The sequence below is a fragment of the Apodemus sylvaticus genome, chromosome 21 (assembly GCF_947179515.1).
Source record: "Apodemus sylvaticus chromosome 21, mApoSyl1.1, whole genome shotgun sequence".
NCBI classification, from domain to species: domain Eukaryota; kingdom Metazoa; phylum Chordata; class Mammalia; order Rodentia; family Muridae; genus Apodemus; species Apodemus sylvaticus.
Window position 1 is genome coordinate 30,985,439 of NC_067492.1, and position 12,938 is coordinate 30,998,376.

Consider the following 12,938-nt stretch of genomic DNA (forward strand, 5'->3'; position numbering starts at 1 on the left):
TGTGTCTTCGCTCCCTGAGGCCAGATCAGGCAGTCATCTGCTGCTGTATCAGTTTCTGGGGGAAAGGTTTGATATTTTGTCATTGCTCAACTTTTCTACTTTGCTTTGTATATTATTGAACATGGAATATTTGGGTATTCCAATATATTTTGTAGTTATTTTTCATGTGATATATTCCATAACACATTAAACTTACATTGTTTGATATAATTGCTTTCAAAACTACATATTTACTGTCTTTTAAAGTTATATGATCATCTTCACAGATATTTTTGGATTTTAACGTGCAAGTGAATTATAATTTGCTTTCGATATGTAGACAAGTCCCTACAGTAAATACTAATAATAAATTCAGTTTTTTTGATATATGTGATAAAAGCTCAATCTCTATCATTTATCTATCTATCTATCTATCTATCTATCTATCTATCTATCTATCTATCTATCTATTTATCCACCCAGCTATACAGCTATATATCTATCATTCTCTCACATTTACACACAGACACATGCACATGTAAGATTTTGAAGATAGCATTACTGGATTACTAGATAAAATTATTGTTTGAGAGATTTAAAAATTTATTACTTGTATGAAAATTCTACGGTTAATGGTCCAACCATTTCCTTGTATGTCATGTGAACTTCCCATTGCTTTTAAAGTTTTTCTGTTTTTCCAGTGTTTTGATTATTATATTTACTTATTCATTTATTTTTAAATAAATTTCTTCTTTCACACGTTTTCTTCTGAAACATCCCCTAGGACTCCCTATGTTTATAATTTTTATGGGAGCTTCTTCTGTTTCCACATTGCATAGAATGCTCTGAAGAAATAAGCCTGCATATTTTGAAAACTAAATAGAAACTAATTTCAATGTTGAAAATAAAAGCAATTGACAAATTAGTTACATTTTATTTAACAGCAAGTTTACTGAAAATATAATTTCACAATCAACTAAATTGACACATATTTACTTTAGCAATAATGTGTATATAGTCAAAATAATAAAACAAACAAAAGATGGGATGGCACTTGAAATTAAAGTATTTTCTTCATATAATAATAGTACAGATAAGTCAAGAATTTGGAAAGACTAATAGACTTAATGTTATTAAGTGTCTCCAAAATATTTTATATTATATAAAATATATTACAGTTTTCATAAATTTTACAAAAGTTATTAAAAGAACTCACATGGAGGCTGGTGTTCTGCATTCTATATTTGTCAGAGAACAGCAAATAGACAATAATAGCACAGTTTCATACAGAAGCACATGGTCAAAGATAAAGCTCTGAGACACATCAAGGCTTTTTATGATACTTTCATGCTTAGAAAGAATGCCAGGGATGCAAGACTGAAAAAATAGGATGGTTGAAATATAATAACATGCAGATCCCTGAAGGGATATGAGCTCATATACTTGTTTTGTGAGAGACTATTCAGGTTCATTGGGCAAAGGAGAGCTTAGACTGTAAGTAACTTGGAGAAAATTAATCATCATTGTGGAAAAAGTCAATTCCATATGATAGTGTAACTCTACATGTTACATGTAGTGTACTTTACATTCAGGAAACTATTCTTTTATAGTTTTATTATGTTCTATAAGGATGATTTCATTTAGTTAACTAAAAATAAACTTAATTAAATCAACAATACATAGAAACACATTTTTCACTGAAAAAGAGTTAATTGATGTTGCCTATGACTGACAGGTAAGAACCAAATAGAATGACTCATGTGCTTTTTTTATACAATAATTTCATACATGTGGAAAGAATAACACAAATGTAAAAATCAATTATTAGTATAGTAATGCAAGTAAGTGTGCAGTATTATATTAGATTCTCCAGTGTTTTACAGAGTCACCACTTTATTTTGCAACAAGTAACAATCATGCTGCAGTTTCTAAATTATCACTGTAGATTACTTAAAAGAAATAATATGCAGCAATATTTTGTCATATAAACAATGTCAATCACCAAAAGAAAAGACTTCATTACATTTTTATTAATTATGCATCATGAAACAATATTTGTGTCTTATATTTTGAACTAAAGGACACAAAGCAATCCAACAAATATTCCCTGTGTTAATTAACTGTATGCAGATTTGTCATGACTTTCTGAAGATATAACACAACCATGGATTCTGTGTCTATGTTGCGATGATGTTGCGCTGCTTTTAGCTAACTGGTATTTCCTTCTAGGTCATGGGGAAAATGTTACTGGATCATTTTGTATACTGCTACTTAACTCCATTAGAAAACCTTATTTTCGCTGTGCAAATTGCTAAATAATGAGGCACAACCAAAAGAAATTCTGAAAAAAAAAGTTGATCAGGGTGCTTTTTCTGTTTGACTACTGACTATTAAAGCATTATAAGCCCTTTTATATCTTAAGCAATCTAAATTACATGTAATCATACATCTGTTTTGGAGAATGATTTCTATTTTCTTCAATATTCTAATAGAGGTTATTATATGGCAGGATTCAACATAATAAGTCATTTGAGTAGTATATTTGTCCATTTATTTGAATGTTTTGGAAATCAGTAGGACACTTTGAAACTATAAATGATATCTTTTAGTAAAAATAATGACTTAACCCAGTATTCTGACATCTGTTAGTTTGTCAATATTGGAAAATTTTTCCAATTGTAATTATCACATTTTCCAAATATTATCAGCCCAGTAAGTACTTTTTTGGTGTGGAATATTATTGTGAGAAAATCAGGGTTCCCATTTTGAGTATTTATGTGTCTTCTATTGATTAAAATTAAAGTATAGATTAAAATATGCATAATGTGACTGTAATTCTCCTGGGAATGATGAATGTCTAAAGTGCTCATTAGTAAGTTGAAATAATAGAAAATTTAGGGCCAGTGTGGGACCAGTCACTTGTCATGGATCAGTTTTACTTCAGATTGAAATCACAGCATCACATATTACTTAAGCGTCCCATAGATATGGCTTTGCATGCTCAATGCTAATTTCTGTATAACTAATGCAAAACTTCTTCTACATCTCCTTTTCTTGCCCATATAAATACTATACATAAAAGAATCTATAGACATTTAAAATTTATTATCTATAGCTGCCAATTGGCATCAACTTGTTTTCTGTTATCTCACAGTAAATGCTTCAGAAAATTCTGACTTCTTTTCAGGTAACATAGTAGTCAAATAACTTGGATTTTAATATTCATGTTTTCATCCAGTCTATCTTTCAATACAGAGCATATCAAATAGATATTGTCTATATGGTAATGTTCTCTCTAGTTAACTCCTGTGATTATGTTATAAATTTACACATGGATTTATGGGATATGATATAACATGCATTCTGGAAAGACCTTTGCATATTATTTTTATAAAATCTGTTTTGCATTTGCAAAGAAATATAAAACCTCAATATTGTATTACCTTCTCCCTTTCATACAACTTCTTTTGCTGTGGATATTTTGGTTTCTGTCAAGTGATAAAGTTGGAAAAGGAAGTATAGGAGCCTTGATTATCCCTTTTTTATTTGGAAGGGTTTAAGGTTCACATGGATGTGTGGATTGGAAGAGCAAGTATTATTTGGGTATATATTTTGAAATGATGCAAATGATTGTCATTTTCAATTTTCATAGATAATTCCCTGAGCATTCTGGCAAAACATAATGGATTCAACCGCCAGAAGCAAGAAGTCTACCTTCTGCCTATAGTGATCAGCGACAGCGGGAACCCCCCTCTGAGTAGCACCAGTACCCTGACCATCCGAGTCTGTGGCTGTAGCAGTGATGGCGTGGTCCAGTCATGCAATGTTGAAGCTTATGTCCTTCCTATTGGACTCAGTATGGGCGCCTTAATAGCTATATTAGCATGCATCATTTTGCTGCTCGGTGAGTACTACTAGCTTCATAGCCTATTGCCATAAGTGACTCTAAATGAGATTAGTAACATCTAACCTAACATTAAGATAAAGTGAGAAAGGGTTGTTCAAATTCTGTCTGGGTTGAGAGCATTTCAGGTACCTTTATCAAACCCATCACCAGGGAGAATATGAACAATGTGAGAGGCAAAAATGACCAGGATGCAGGAAATGAGACTCTACATTCATCCCAATACCTATCACAAAAGACATCCTCCAAATCACAGGTTGCACAAAGCTTTAGTATAAGAGGTAATAATGTTTCTGTCTTCAATTGCCATTGAATATAAATAACACATGGACTGGGTTATTGCATAATCAGATTTCAAAGTGTAGTGAGATAGAAAGAAAATAAACAAGCATATAAACATGTGCTCCCCTTAAAATCATTTTATAGATATTTTAGTTAATAATAAAGTAAAATTTCAATAAAGAATTCAAATTAAGAGGTGAGTTTTATTACTTTTATATTTAAAATTATCATTGTAAAAGCACTATAAGCCTGAACATTGCAAAGCCATTCCTGTAGTCCAGCCCTTGGGTGAAAGAGAAGGATCTGGGATTCCAAACTGCCCTGGGTCACATGGTAAGTGGCCAAAATGCACAGAAGCAGTGATTTTACTTCCAAGAAAATATCAAAGAGAGCATCTATATCTCATATTAGTCTTAACTTTCTCCTGGAAATTAAAATGCTTCAACAATTATATCAGTTCATGATTCATTCGAATGGTAAACTTCTTGGGTAGCAGTCCTTTCTCTTACTCTAAGTCCGAGCAATCTTTCTAGATAGAGGAGTTCCATCTGCCATTCAATATGAGACTTTAATTGTGTAACGATTGATATAATGTATGAAGGGAATCTATCACTTAAGTTGAGAAGATCTTATTACATTATATGCTGTGCCCATAGCTTAGTAAAAGAGTACCTACAAGCATTCACAATGCCCTGGGTTTAGTTGCTGCTGCTAGTAGCAGCACCATCACAAAAAGAATTCCTCAAGTACCGTGCCCACTAGATGGAAGTAATACAGAAAGAAACCAAGGAAATTGAATAGTTCATACAATGTACTTAATATGTTAATCATGCTGCAGATGCTATTTTTCTCTTCTGTGGGGTTAACCTTAGAGCTGATTCCAGTTGGTGTACATTTTACATCGCAACAACAAATGTTTATTAAATGAAAAAATGATTTTGAGTGATCTATACAAAATTTCATTTTTATCATTCAGATAACCGTCTAAGTTAATTTGCTATTAAAGAGCTCAAAAGTCTGGGTGTCAGCATGACTGAACACTTTAAAGCAAGTAGTTCTCAACCCGTGTCTAGCAACCTCTTCAGGATTTGAACACCTCTTTAACTGGAGACACAGACATATACATTGTGATTTATAACAATATTAAAATTCTAGTTATGCTATAGCAATGAGAATACTTTCATGGTTGGGGAATCACCATAACATAAGGAACTGTATTTAAGAGGGGTCAGCCATCCTAGAATTGGACATACCCAGTCAACAAATTTTTAGCACAGAGTCTATTATCAGAGAGGGGCAAAGTGGTGGACTGCAAAGTCAGCGACAACCCAAAGCAAACACAAGCAAGAAAGAAAAAGAGGCTGTTTCTGCAGGAGTGGATTTGTAAGGGGTAAAATGAGAAGTCTATGCCTGGGTGAGTAGGGAAATACTGATTGGAGAAGCTAGGCAAATAACAATATTTTTTAAAAAGTGGAGCTCAGTGTTTTGTCTCAGGAATGAGTCACTAGGCCAATAGTGGAATAGCACAATACTGTGCTGGGCCTGTGTTTGCCATGCTCAGCCTGTTAGAGGCTGTAAGAAGGTTGAGAACCACTGCTCTAAGGCACTAAATCTTGCACTCAAGGTGTAAGATTGCAGAAGTCATAAATACATTCTCTGAAAACCTCTCCTCTCTCCTGTCATCCCTTCTGCTTTGATCATGGCATGACATGCTGTTTGACTGACTGCGATCTGCTCTTTTTCTTCCAGTCATTGTGGTTCTGTTTGTTACCCTGAGGCGGCATAAAAATGAACCACTCATTATCAAAGATGACGAAGACGTTCGAGAAAACATCATTCGCTACGACGATGAAGGAGGCGGGGAGGAGGACACAGAGGCTTTTGACATTGCAACTTTGCAAAACCCAGATGGAATTAATGGATTTTTACCCCGTAAGGATATTAAACCAGATTTGCAGTTTATGCCAAGGCAAGGGCTTGCTCCAGTTCCAAATGGTGTTGATGTCGATGAATTTATAAATGTAAGGCTGCATGAGGCAGATAATGACCCCACGGCCCCACCATATGACTCCATACAGATTTATGGCTATGAAGGCCGAGGGTCTGTGGCTGGCTCCCTCAGCTCCTTGGAGTCCACCACATCAGACTCAGACCAGAATTTTGACTACCTCAGTGACTGGGGTCCCCGCTTTAAGAGACTGGGCGAACTCTACTCTGTTGGTGAAAGTGACAAAGAAACTTGACAGTGGATTATATAAATAATCAATGGAACTGAGCATTCTGTAATATTCTAGGGTCACTCCCCTTAGATGCAACAAATGTGGCTATTTGTTTTAGAGGCAAGTTTAGCACCAATCATCTATAAACTCAACCACATTTTAATGTTGAACCAAAAAATAATAACAATAAAAAGTATATGTTAGGAGGTGATAAATCTTGTGGAGTGTGAATTAAGTATGTGGAGTGTCTAGAAGTCTTTGGATATTTGATATTTATCTGACGGCCACAGTCAGAGATTGGGATCCTAGCTAATCCTTAGAGAATTGTTTAAGAGGAGAAAAAAAACAAAAACAAAATTAAAAGGTGCTTTATTAGAAAAAATGGACTTGCAAGGACTCTGCTGATGATATGTGTCTTCTGTAAGGATTCTTATGAGTGCAGATGGTTTTATTTCCCTTCACCAATAAGGATCCCGTCACAAATGATAAAGCAATACTTTGGTCTGCTGTACGTTATGACTTTATGGAGTTTGGGGAGGCCTCCTAGATTATATGGTACGGTGACCATACGTTGTACATAATTGTTGGCCCCACTCAACAGAGACTGAATAGCATCTTTAAATATTGTGTCGAGCCTTAAAATATTCACATGTTCGTAATCCATTCCAGGGTGGGGATTGCCAACTCAAAGGTGGGAGGAGAGAAATACCATTCAAACAGGCTGTGTCTAGAAGCAGGATTCTTCGTTTCCCTCCACTTCATCTTCTTCCACAAGGACACAGAGATAAACTGTATTCCACAGTGGACCACATCAGAGACAGATGGTTTAATTGCTAGCGTGTGAATTTATTTGTTTAATCCTCAAAATAAATATTTTATTGATGTCCAATAATGCTTTTATTTATTAAGGTTGGTAATCTATAGATTAAGGGATTATATGGGGAAAACTAAATTATATCCATTAATAATCCTTTAGATTGTTTTATATTAATATCTATACAATGAATGTTTAATACATGTACATTTTGATGAGATAAGTATGGCAGGCAATATTATCAAGGGGAGAGGTAATAGTCTCTTTAGAGTAGAAAGTGTAATTGTGACTGGTGATTACAGGAACAGCATTTCCCAGAGAAACTTTTGGACTATTTTCTATTTTCTTCATAATCCTAGTATTTGGTGTTTTTACTACAAGCACAAACATCTGGAAGTATATTGATTCCTGTGAATATTTAAACTCTAGACTTTTAGATACTTACATAATGCCCCACCCAATAAACATGCTTCAAGTTTTCCTCTCCCAAATAATTTAGAGCAGAAACTGATTTGTACATAATTTTACTGCTTACGTTTTTTTACACTTCTGTCCCTGGTTATGGTGATGCACAGAACGTCTTAGACTACAAAAGCAGAACAGCACTAGAAGATGTGAGCATATTTAATTTGTAATGCAAACCTGCCATGTAGGAGTAGAAAATGTATGATAAAACTCAAGTATTACATGCAGATCATTTTACTTTTCTACTTTGCTTTAATGCAATATTGTTTAATTACTCCATGTGTTGTATTCAGAGAAACTCCTGTATTGTTTCCTACTTTGTGAAATATATTTTTATAAATACCTTTGTTGTCATCATTTTTTCCAGCTACATGAAGATTTCTGAGCAGAACTATTGACTCTAACTAAAATGCTAAACTGTGCAATCAAATCTCACTGTGGGCCAGTTTTAGTTTTAAGCATCTTCATCATAATAAAGAACCAGAGAACAGAAATGGATTGTTATTAATCCCATACTGAGAAAACATCAGACACATAAAAGTAAATGCCATACTTAAAAGACAGTCGAGTATGTTTTGGGGGTCCCTGAATGCAGAAGATTGGGTGGAGGTAGTAAAAAGAAGGGATAAAAAATCAAGAAGGCAATTCTGTATAAGAAAAGTCTATAGGTGAGATTACAATAAAAATGTGGCAAAATAAAGGGATTGAAGATTTGGAGAAAGAATTTAAGCTACACGGCAGACACGACAACCATTATTTTCGAATCCCTAAAGGATCCATGGGCTTCTGTCACTAGTTACATCAGTCTCTAGCTTGGTGGAAAGCCTGGATTTGGCTTAGAGATGGAAGGCAACAATTTCTCGAAGCTGTCTTCACCATATCAGAATCAAAGTGATTGGATACTCAACTAAATATTTAATAGCTCTTCAGTGACTTGCCACCTCCTCATTGTTCACTCTTGCCTGATCATAATCCTTCATTTATGCATCTCTCAGTGGCTACTGAATACTTTTCGTGAAGTCAAAGTGAAAGTTCATAGTGACCTTTTTATACTTCAGATTAGCAAGCATCATAAAAACTATTGCTATAACTTATTATAACAATAAAACCCAAATCCTATTTTGCACTTTATAAACCAAAGTGGAATTAATTTTTATTTTATCCATCTCTCTTTACTTTAAAGGAAAGTAGTGTCCAAGACATTTGTGACAGTTATTTCACACTATTCTTTTTATAGGATTATAAAATCAACAACCACAGTGTTGATGGTCAATAGAATAATATTCATATGATAGTGCTCAACGGAAAGAGGCAATTTAGGAGCAGTTTTCTAATCAACCTTTAAATTTTACTTTGTCCAGAAAGTCATCGTGGATACATGAGCCCCAAAATAACATTTCTTTCCACTCCTATCCACATATTTGTGCATCGAAGCCTATCTGAAGTTTTGATATGCTGGATAGAGTGGTGCTGTGTATGATTATGTAGGGATAATACGTTTTTGCTATGTGAAATACATTTTAGGCTACCCTGAATTTAAATTATACTCAAAAAGGCTCATACAAAAACCATCAGGCTATCACAAGAACTCCCACATTCAGAACAGGACTATGAAGATCCAAATTATTTTACTTTTGAGATTTAATGACTCTTCCCTTAACCTTCAAGCAATGCTTTTTAACCTTGTTAATTTTTTTTATTTATGCAATCATGTTGTTCTCGTAATAGTGACACATCAGAAGAATTACATACACACAAATCAAATATAATATTGCCATATGCTGCAGTCATGTGGACTTTGTGGGTCCCAAGGACAAGTCTCTTTTAATCTTTGCCCAAGAATTCTGTGCCAAATGACATATGAAACAAAGTTAGTCTCCTTCTGCTTACTTTATTATAAGGCTCTATTCTGAGAAATTGACGTATCCAGGTATGCATGGAGAGCACTTGGGATGAATTCAGCCTCTATCTTCTGTATTATTTTATCAACCATTTTTTAATATCCACATAAACATATCATCTAATATTAGTAAGTCATTTATAATAAAATTCTCACTATGAGTGCAGTCAATATGTATTTTAAATGGTTTATGATAAAATGGTCAAATTATAGTCATGTGGTGCCTTTCCCACTCCAAATTGTGCTGTCTATGACACAAACTTTAAAGCAAAAATGTTTTGTACCAAAAAATAAAAATGGATAAGTGTGTATGTGCATATATAACCTTAAAGGAAACTTGGAAGCATCAGTTGCCCATTGAGGCAAGAATCCTCACAAAGAGACAAATGTGTCTTTGAGAGTTTGCTTAATCATATGCTTAAAGTAAGACAAGTCTCTGCATGAGGTGTAGAAATCTCCCAGGAGCAGCCGGCTCCACACTGAGAATCCACAGAGGGCTGAGCTATCTGTATTTTGGAGAAGGAAAGCGGGTGCTGAGAGCTAAGTAGCCAATTACGTTTTATAGCCACATAAGGGCTGGAGGCAAGTAGTCCTTTGCAACATGTTGTATTATGCGATCGTTGGCTTTGCAGGGAATCTCACGAATGTATAACCTTCTGATTGCCTTTTTGATTGAAAGTTCCATCTGAGATCAAGGCAGTGCAACCAGTAATAAGATTTCAAAAAATCCCATCACTGGCACTGTTGGAAAGGTTGAGCGTGCCTGAAATCCCATCACTGTCAGTCAAAGAGATAAGGTAACAGTGGGCATCACTATAAAAGCTGCATGAATACACAATTTAAACATGAACATCAACACTAAAAAGAATGCACATGCATTCATATGAATGTCCATATATACACATATGCCCATGTAGACCCATATGCACACAAATGCATACACATGCATACATACACACTTTAGTTACTTGGGATAATTTATACTAATATTTTCTCATTTCAATAATAATTTTTCATATCACAGTATCACATACTACAAAAATACTTGAAATGATGGCTATTTGTTTCTCTGACTCTAACCTTGAAGGTGAAAATAATTTGTCTAGTGGTAAAGGTTTTTAAATGTGAGTTTTTTGTTTCTGAACATAATAACAGCTTATAAAGCCTGGGCTTAGAATTAAATTCATCTCACCAAGAAGCTGGATTTAGATGCTTTTGTATCATTGTATTTTTGTGGAAATAATACTTGTAGAATATATTTTGTAGGAAATAATTTTCTCTATGTTTCCATTTCTTTGATCCAACACAGTTTTCTCTGCTAAACAAACTCCTTTTCTTTGTTGCTCAGATGACCAAAAAATGAATAAAATGTTTACTATCATTGCTGTTCTTGTTTATGATAATTATGTCTTCATTGTCTATCATTAAAGGAGATACTTATTTTAAACATTTTCTGTGTAGTTGGCACACCGTTATTTATCAGAGTTTACTCTTAATATTTACAGTAACCCAGTGCCATTATCTTGGATGTACGTCCAAAATTCCAGAGCACATGGTATTAGAATTTCTACTGTTTCTATAAGAAATGTGTCTAGTACAATTACTCAACCTCTACCAGAGTTGCAATTAAGCTACATAGGATTTGTGAAAAATGTGATGGTTTCTTCAACATTTTTCACTGTGGGCAAAGTGAGATTAATTGAGCATATTTAAACAAATCAATGGAACATTCTTTGTCTGTCTTTAAACAGTATTCAAATCTTGGTTTACTGGAGGCTATCTGAGCAGAGTACCTAACTTCCCTTAAATAGTCCTAGGTCTAAGTAAATTATGAGGTTTGAAATGGTAAGATTGACGATGTAAGTTGCCTACTGCTCTACAAAAGGAAGAAACTCAAAATGGCAAATCATGAAGACTTCATGACAACTTTGCTTTTTAAAGGTGGAAATTAAGCAATGAGTACTAAGAAGCTATTTTTTTAATCACATCAGAAAGTAAGCTATTCTTTAAAGCACCTAAAAGTATCCATAATATACTTGAACACTCAAGGACTAATCCATGTCAAATGTTCAAAGAATACCTTGAAGGTGCCTAAATTATGGAATGAACTATGAGCCACATTAAAAAAAATGATTTTCAGTAATCATTTTTGTTAAGGGGTCTGCCACCATTAATTTAGAGATCTGATGAGAAAGATGAAACTGAATTCTAGTCTTTTGGGTCACTTCCGGCATTGGGAAATTACCAGTGCTTTCTATGTATGTACTATTTTTTTTTTTTAATAATAACAGCTCTAGAGGAAGCACTTTCTGGTGGCATGGGTACCTGTGGGATGATTCTTCCAACCTCAGTTAACCAGACACAATCTGACTCACATCTTGAATACAGGTCTAACTTTCACTTAGCCATGCAAGTAGATAATAGCTTTCTCTATCATTATTCACAGATTACAGAAGAGGCTTCCTAAGGGGAATACCAGAGAATGATGCCTGAAGAAAGGGACTATGGACAACAGTGACTTCAAAGGAGACAAAAGGCCAGGACTACAAAAGGAAAGGAGAGGTCACTAAAGGCACATGTTAGTTCTTTCAGTTTTTCCCTGTATATTTCAAGGTTTCTGGGGCCATGAAGATTTAAGCAATATTTTAACAGTTACTGTCTGATATTGAACATAGCGATTATGAACCGTTGGCTTAGATGACTCCCTGTTTCTCTTGAATATGACTTTTGGGCTCTTGGGTAGGTTTTTACTTATTTATTTTTAATTGCTATTTTTTTAGGTTTTCTTTAATTCGACATCTAACGTTTGAAAGCTATGGATTATTTATAAGGTTTGACAATTGGATGTGTAACTCAATGATCAAAGTTTATTGTTAGCCCTATGAATAATGATTGTTCAAATAAACTTTTAAAATTCCTTCCTAACAAGAGATGTTATTTCTAGATATGGTGTCATATAGGTTTAACATATTTCCATTGCTTCTCAAAGAAATTACAAATAATGAGATAAATTAGTACCGAAGCTGATACATAATGAAACATGAGACTTGTCTATACTGAAGGAAGGATCCAAAAACAGAAAAAAATACCACAACCTGCCAATTCATGCACAGTGTATTCCCATAGGTTACACTGAGATTTAGTCTTCACCATCCAAGAACTAGCTTTGCAGACAAGTTGGCCTCAAACTCAAAGAGATCTGCCTGACTCTGTCTCCGAAGTGCCAGGATTCAGGTGTGGATGGAACACCATTGCCTGACCAAGTCCTTGACTCTTGTGCAAGTCACAGAATAGGGACTGGTTATGGGTATCTGAAAATCAATGTTGAGTCAGTAGCTATCTAAATGCACTTCCTAATATACAAAATCCCATGTG

The 12,938-nt window shown here is 34.4% G+C and overlaps 1 protein-coding gene across 4 annotated transcripts in view; it reads left to right on the top strand.

Annotated features, from left to right (window-relative positions):
• The window catches only part of Cdh8 (cadherin 8), a 394,512-nt gene extending 382,456 nt beyond the window's left edge, over positions 1-12,056 (top strand). The window contains exons 10-12 of one of the 4 annotated variants that reach the window (XM_052166508.1): positions 3,632-3,883; positions 5,915-6,097; positions 12,010-12,056. In XM_052166508.1, the coding sequence (XP_052022468.1) occupies positions 3,632-3,883; positions 5,915-6,097; positions 12,010-12,056 (482 nt within the window). Of the gene's footprint in view, positions 1-3,631; positions 3,884-5,914; positions 6,409-7,053; positions 7,116-12,009 lie in introns of those variants that run through there. The other 3 variants (XM_052166505.1, XM_052166507.1, XM_052166504.1) reach the window with 3 other exon arrangements.
• The last annotated feature ends 882 nt before the right edge of the window (positions 12,057-12,938 follow it).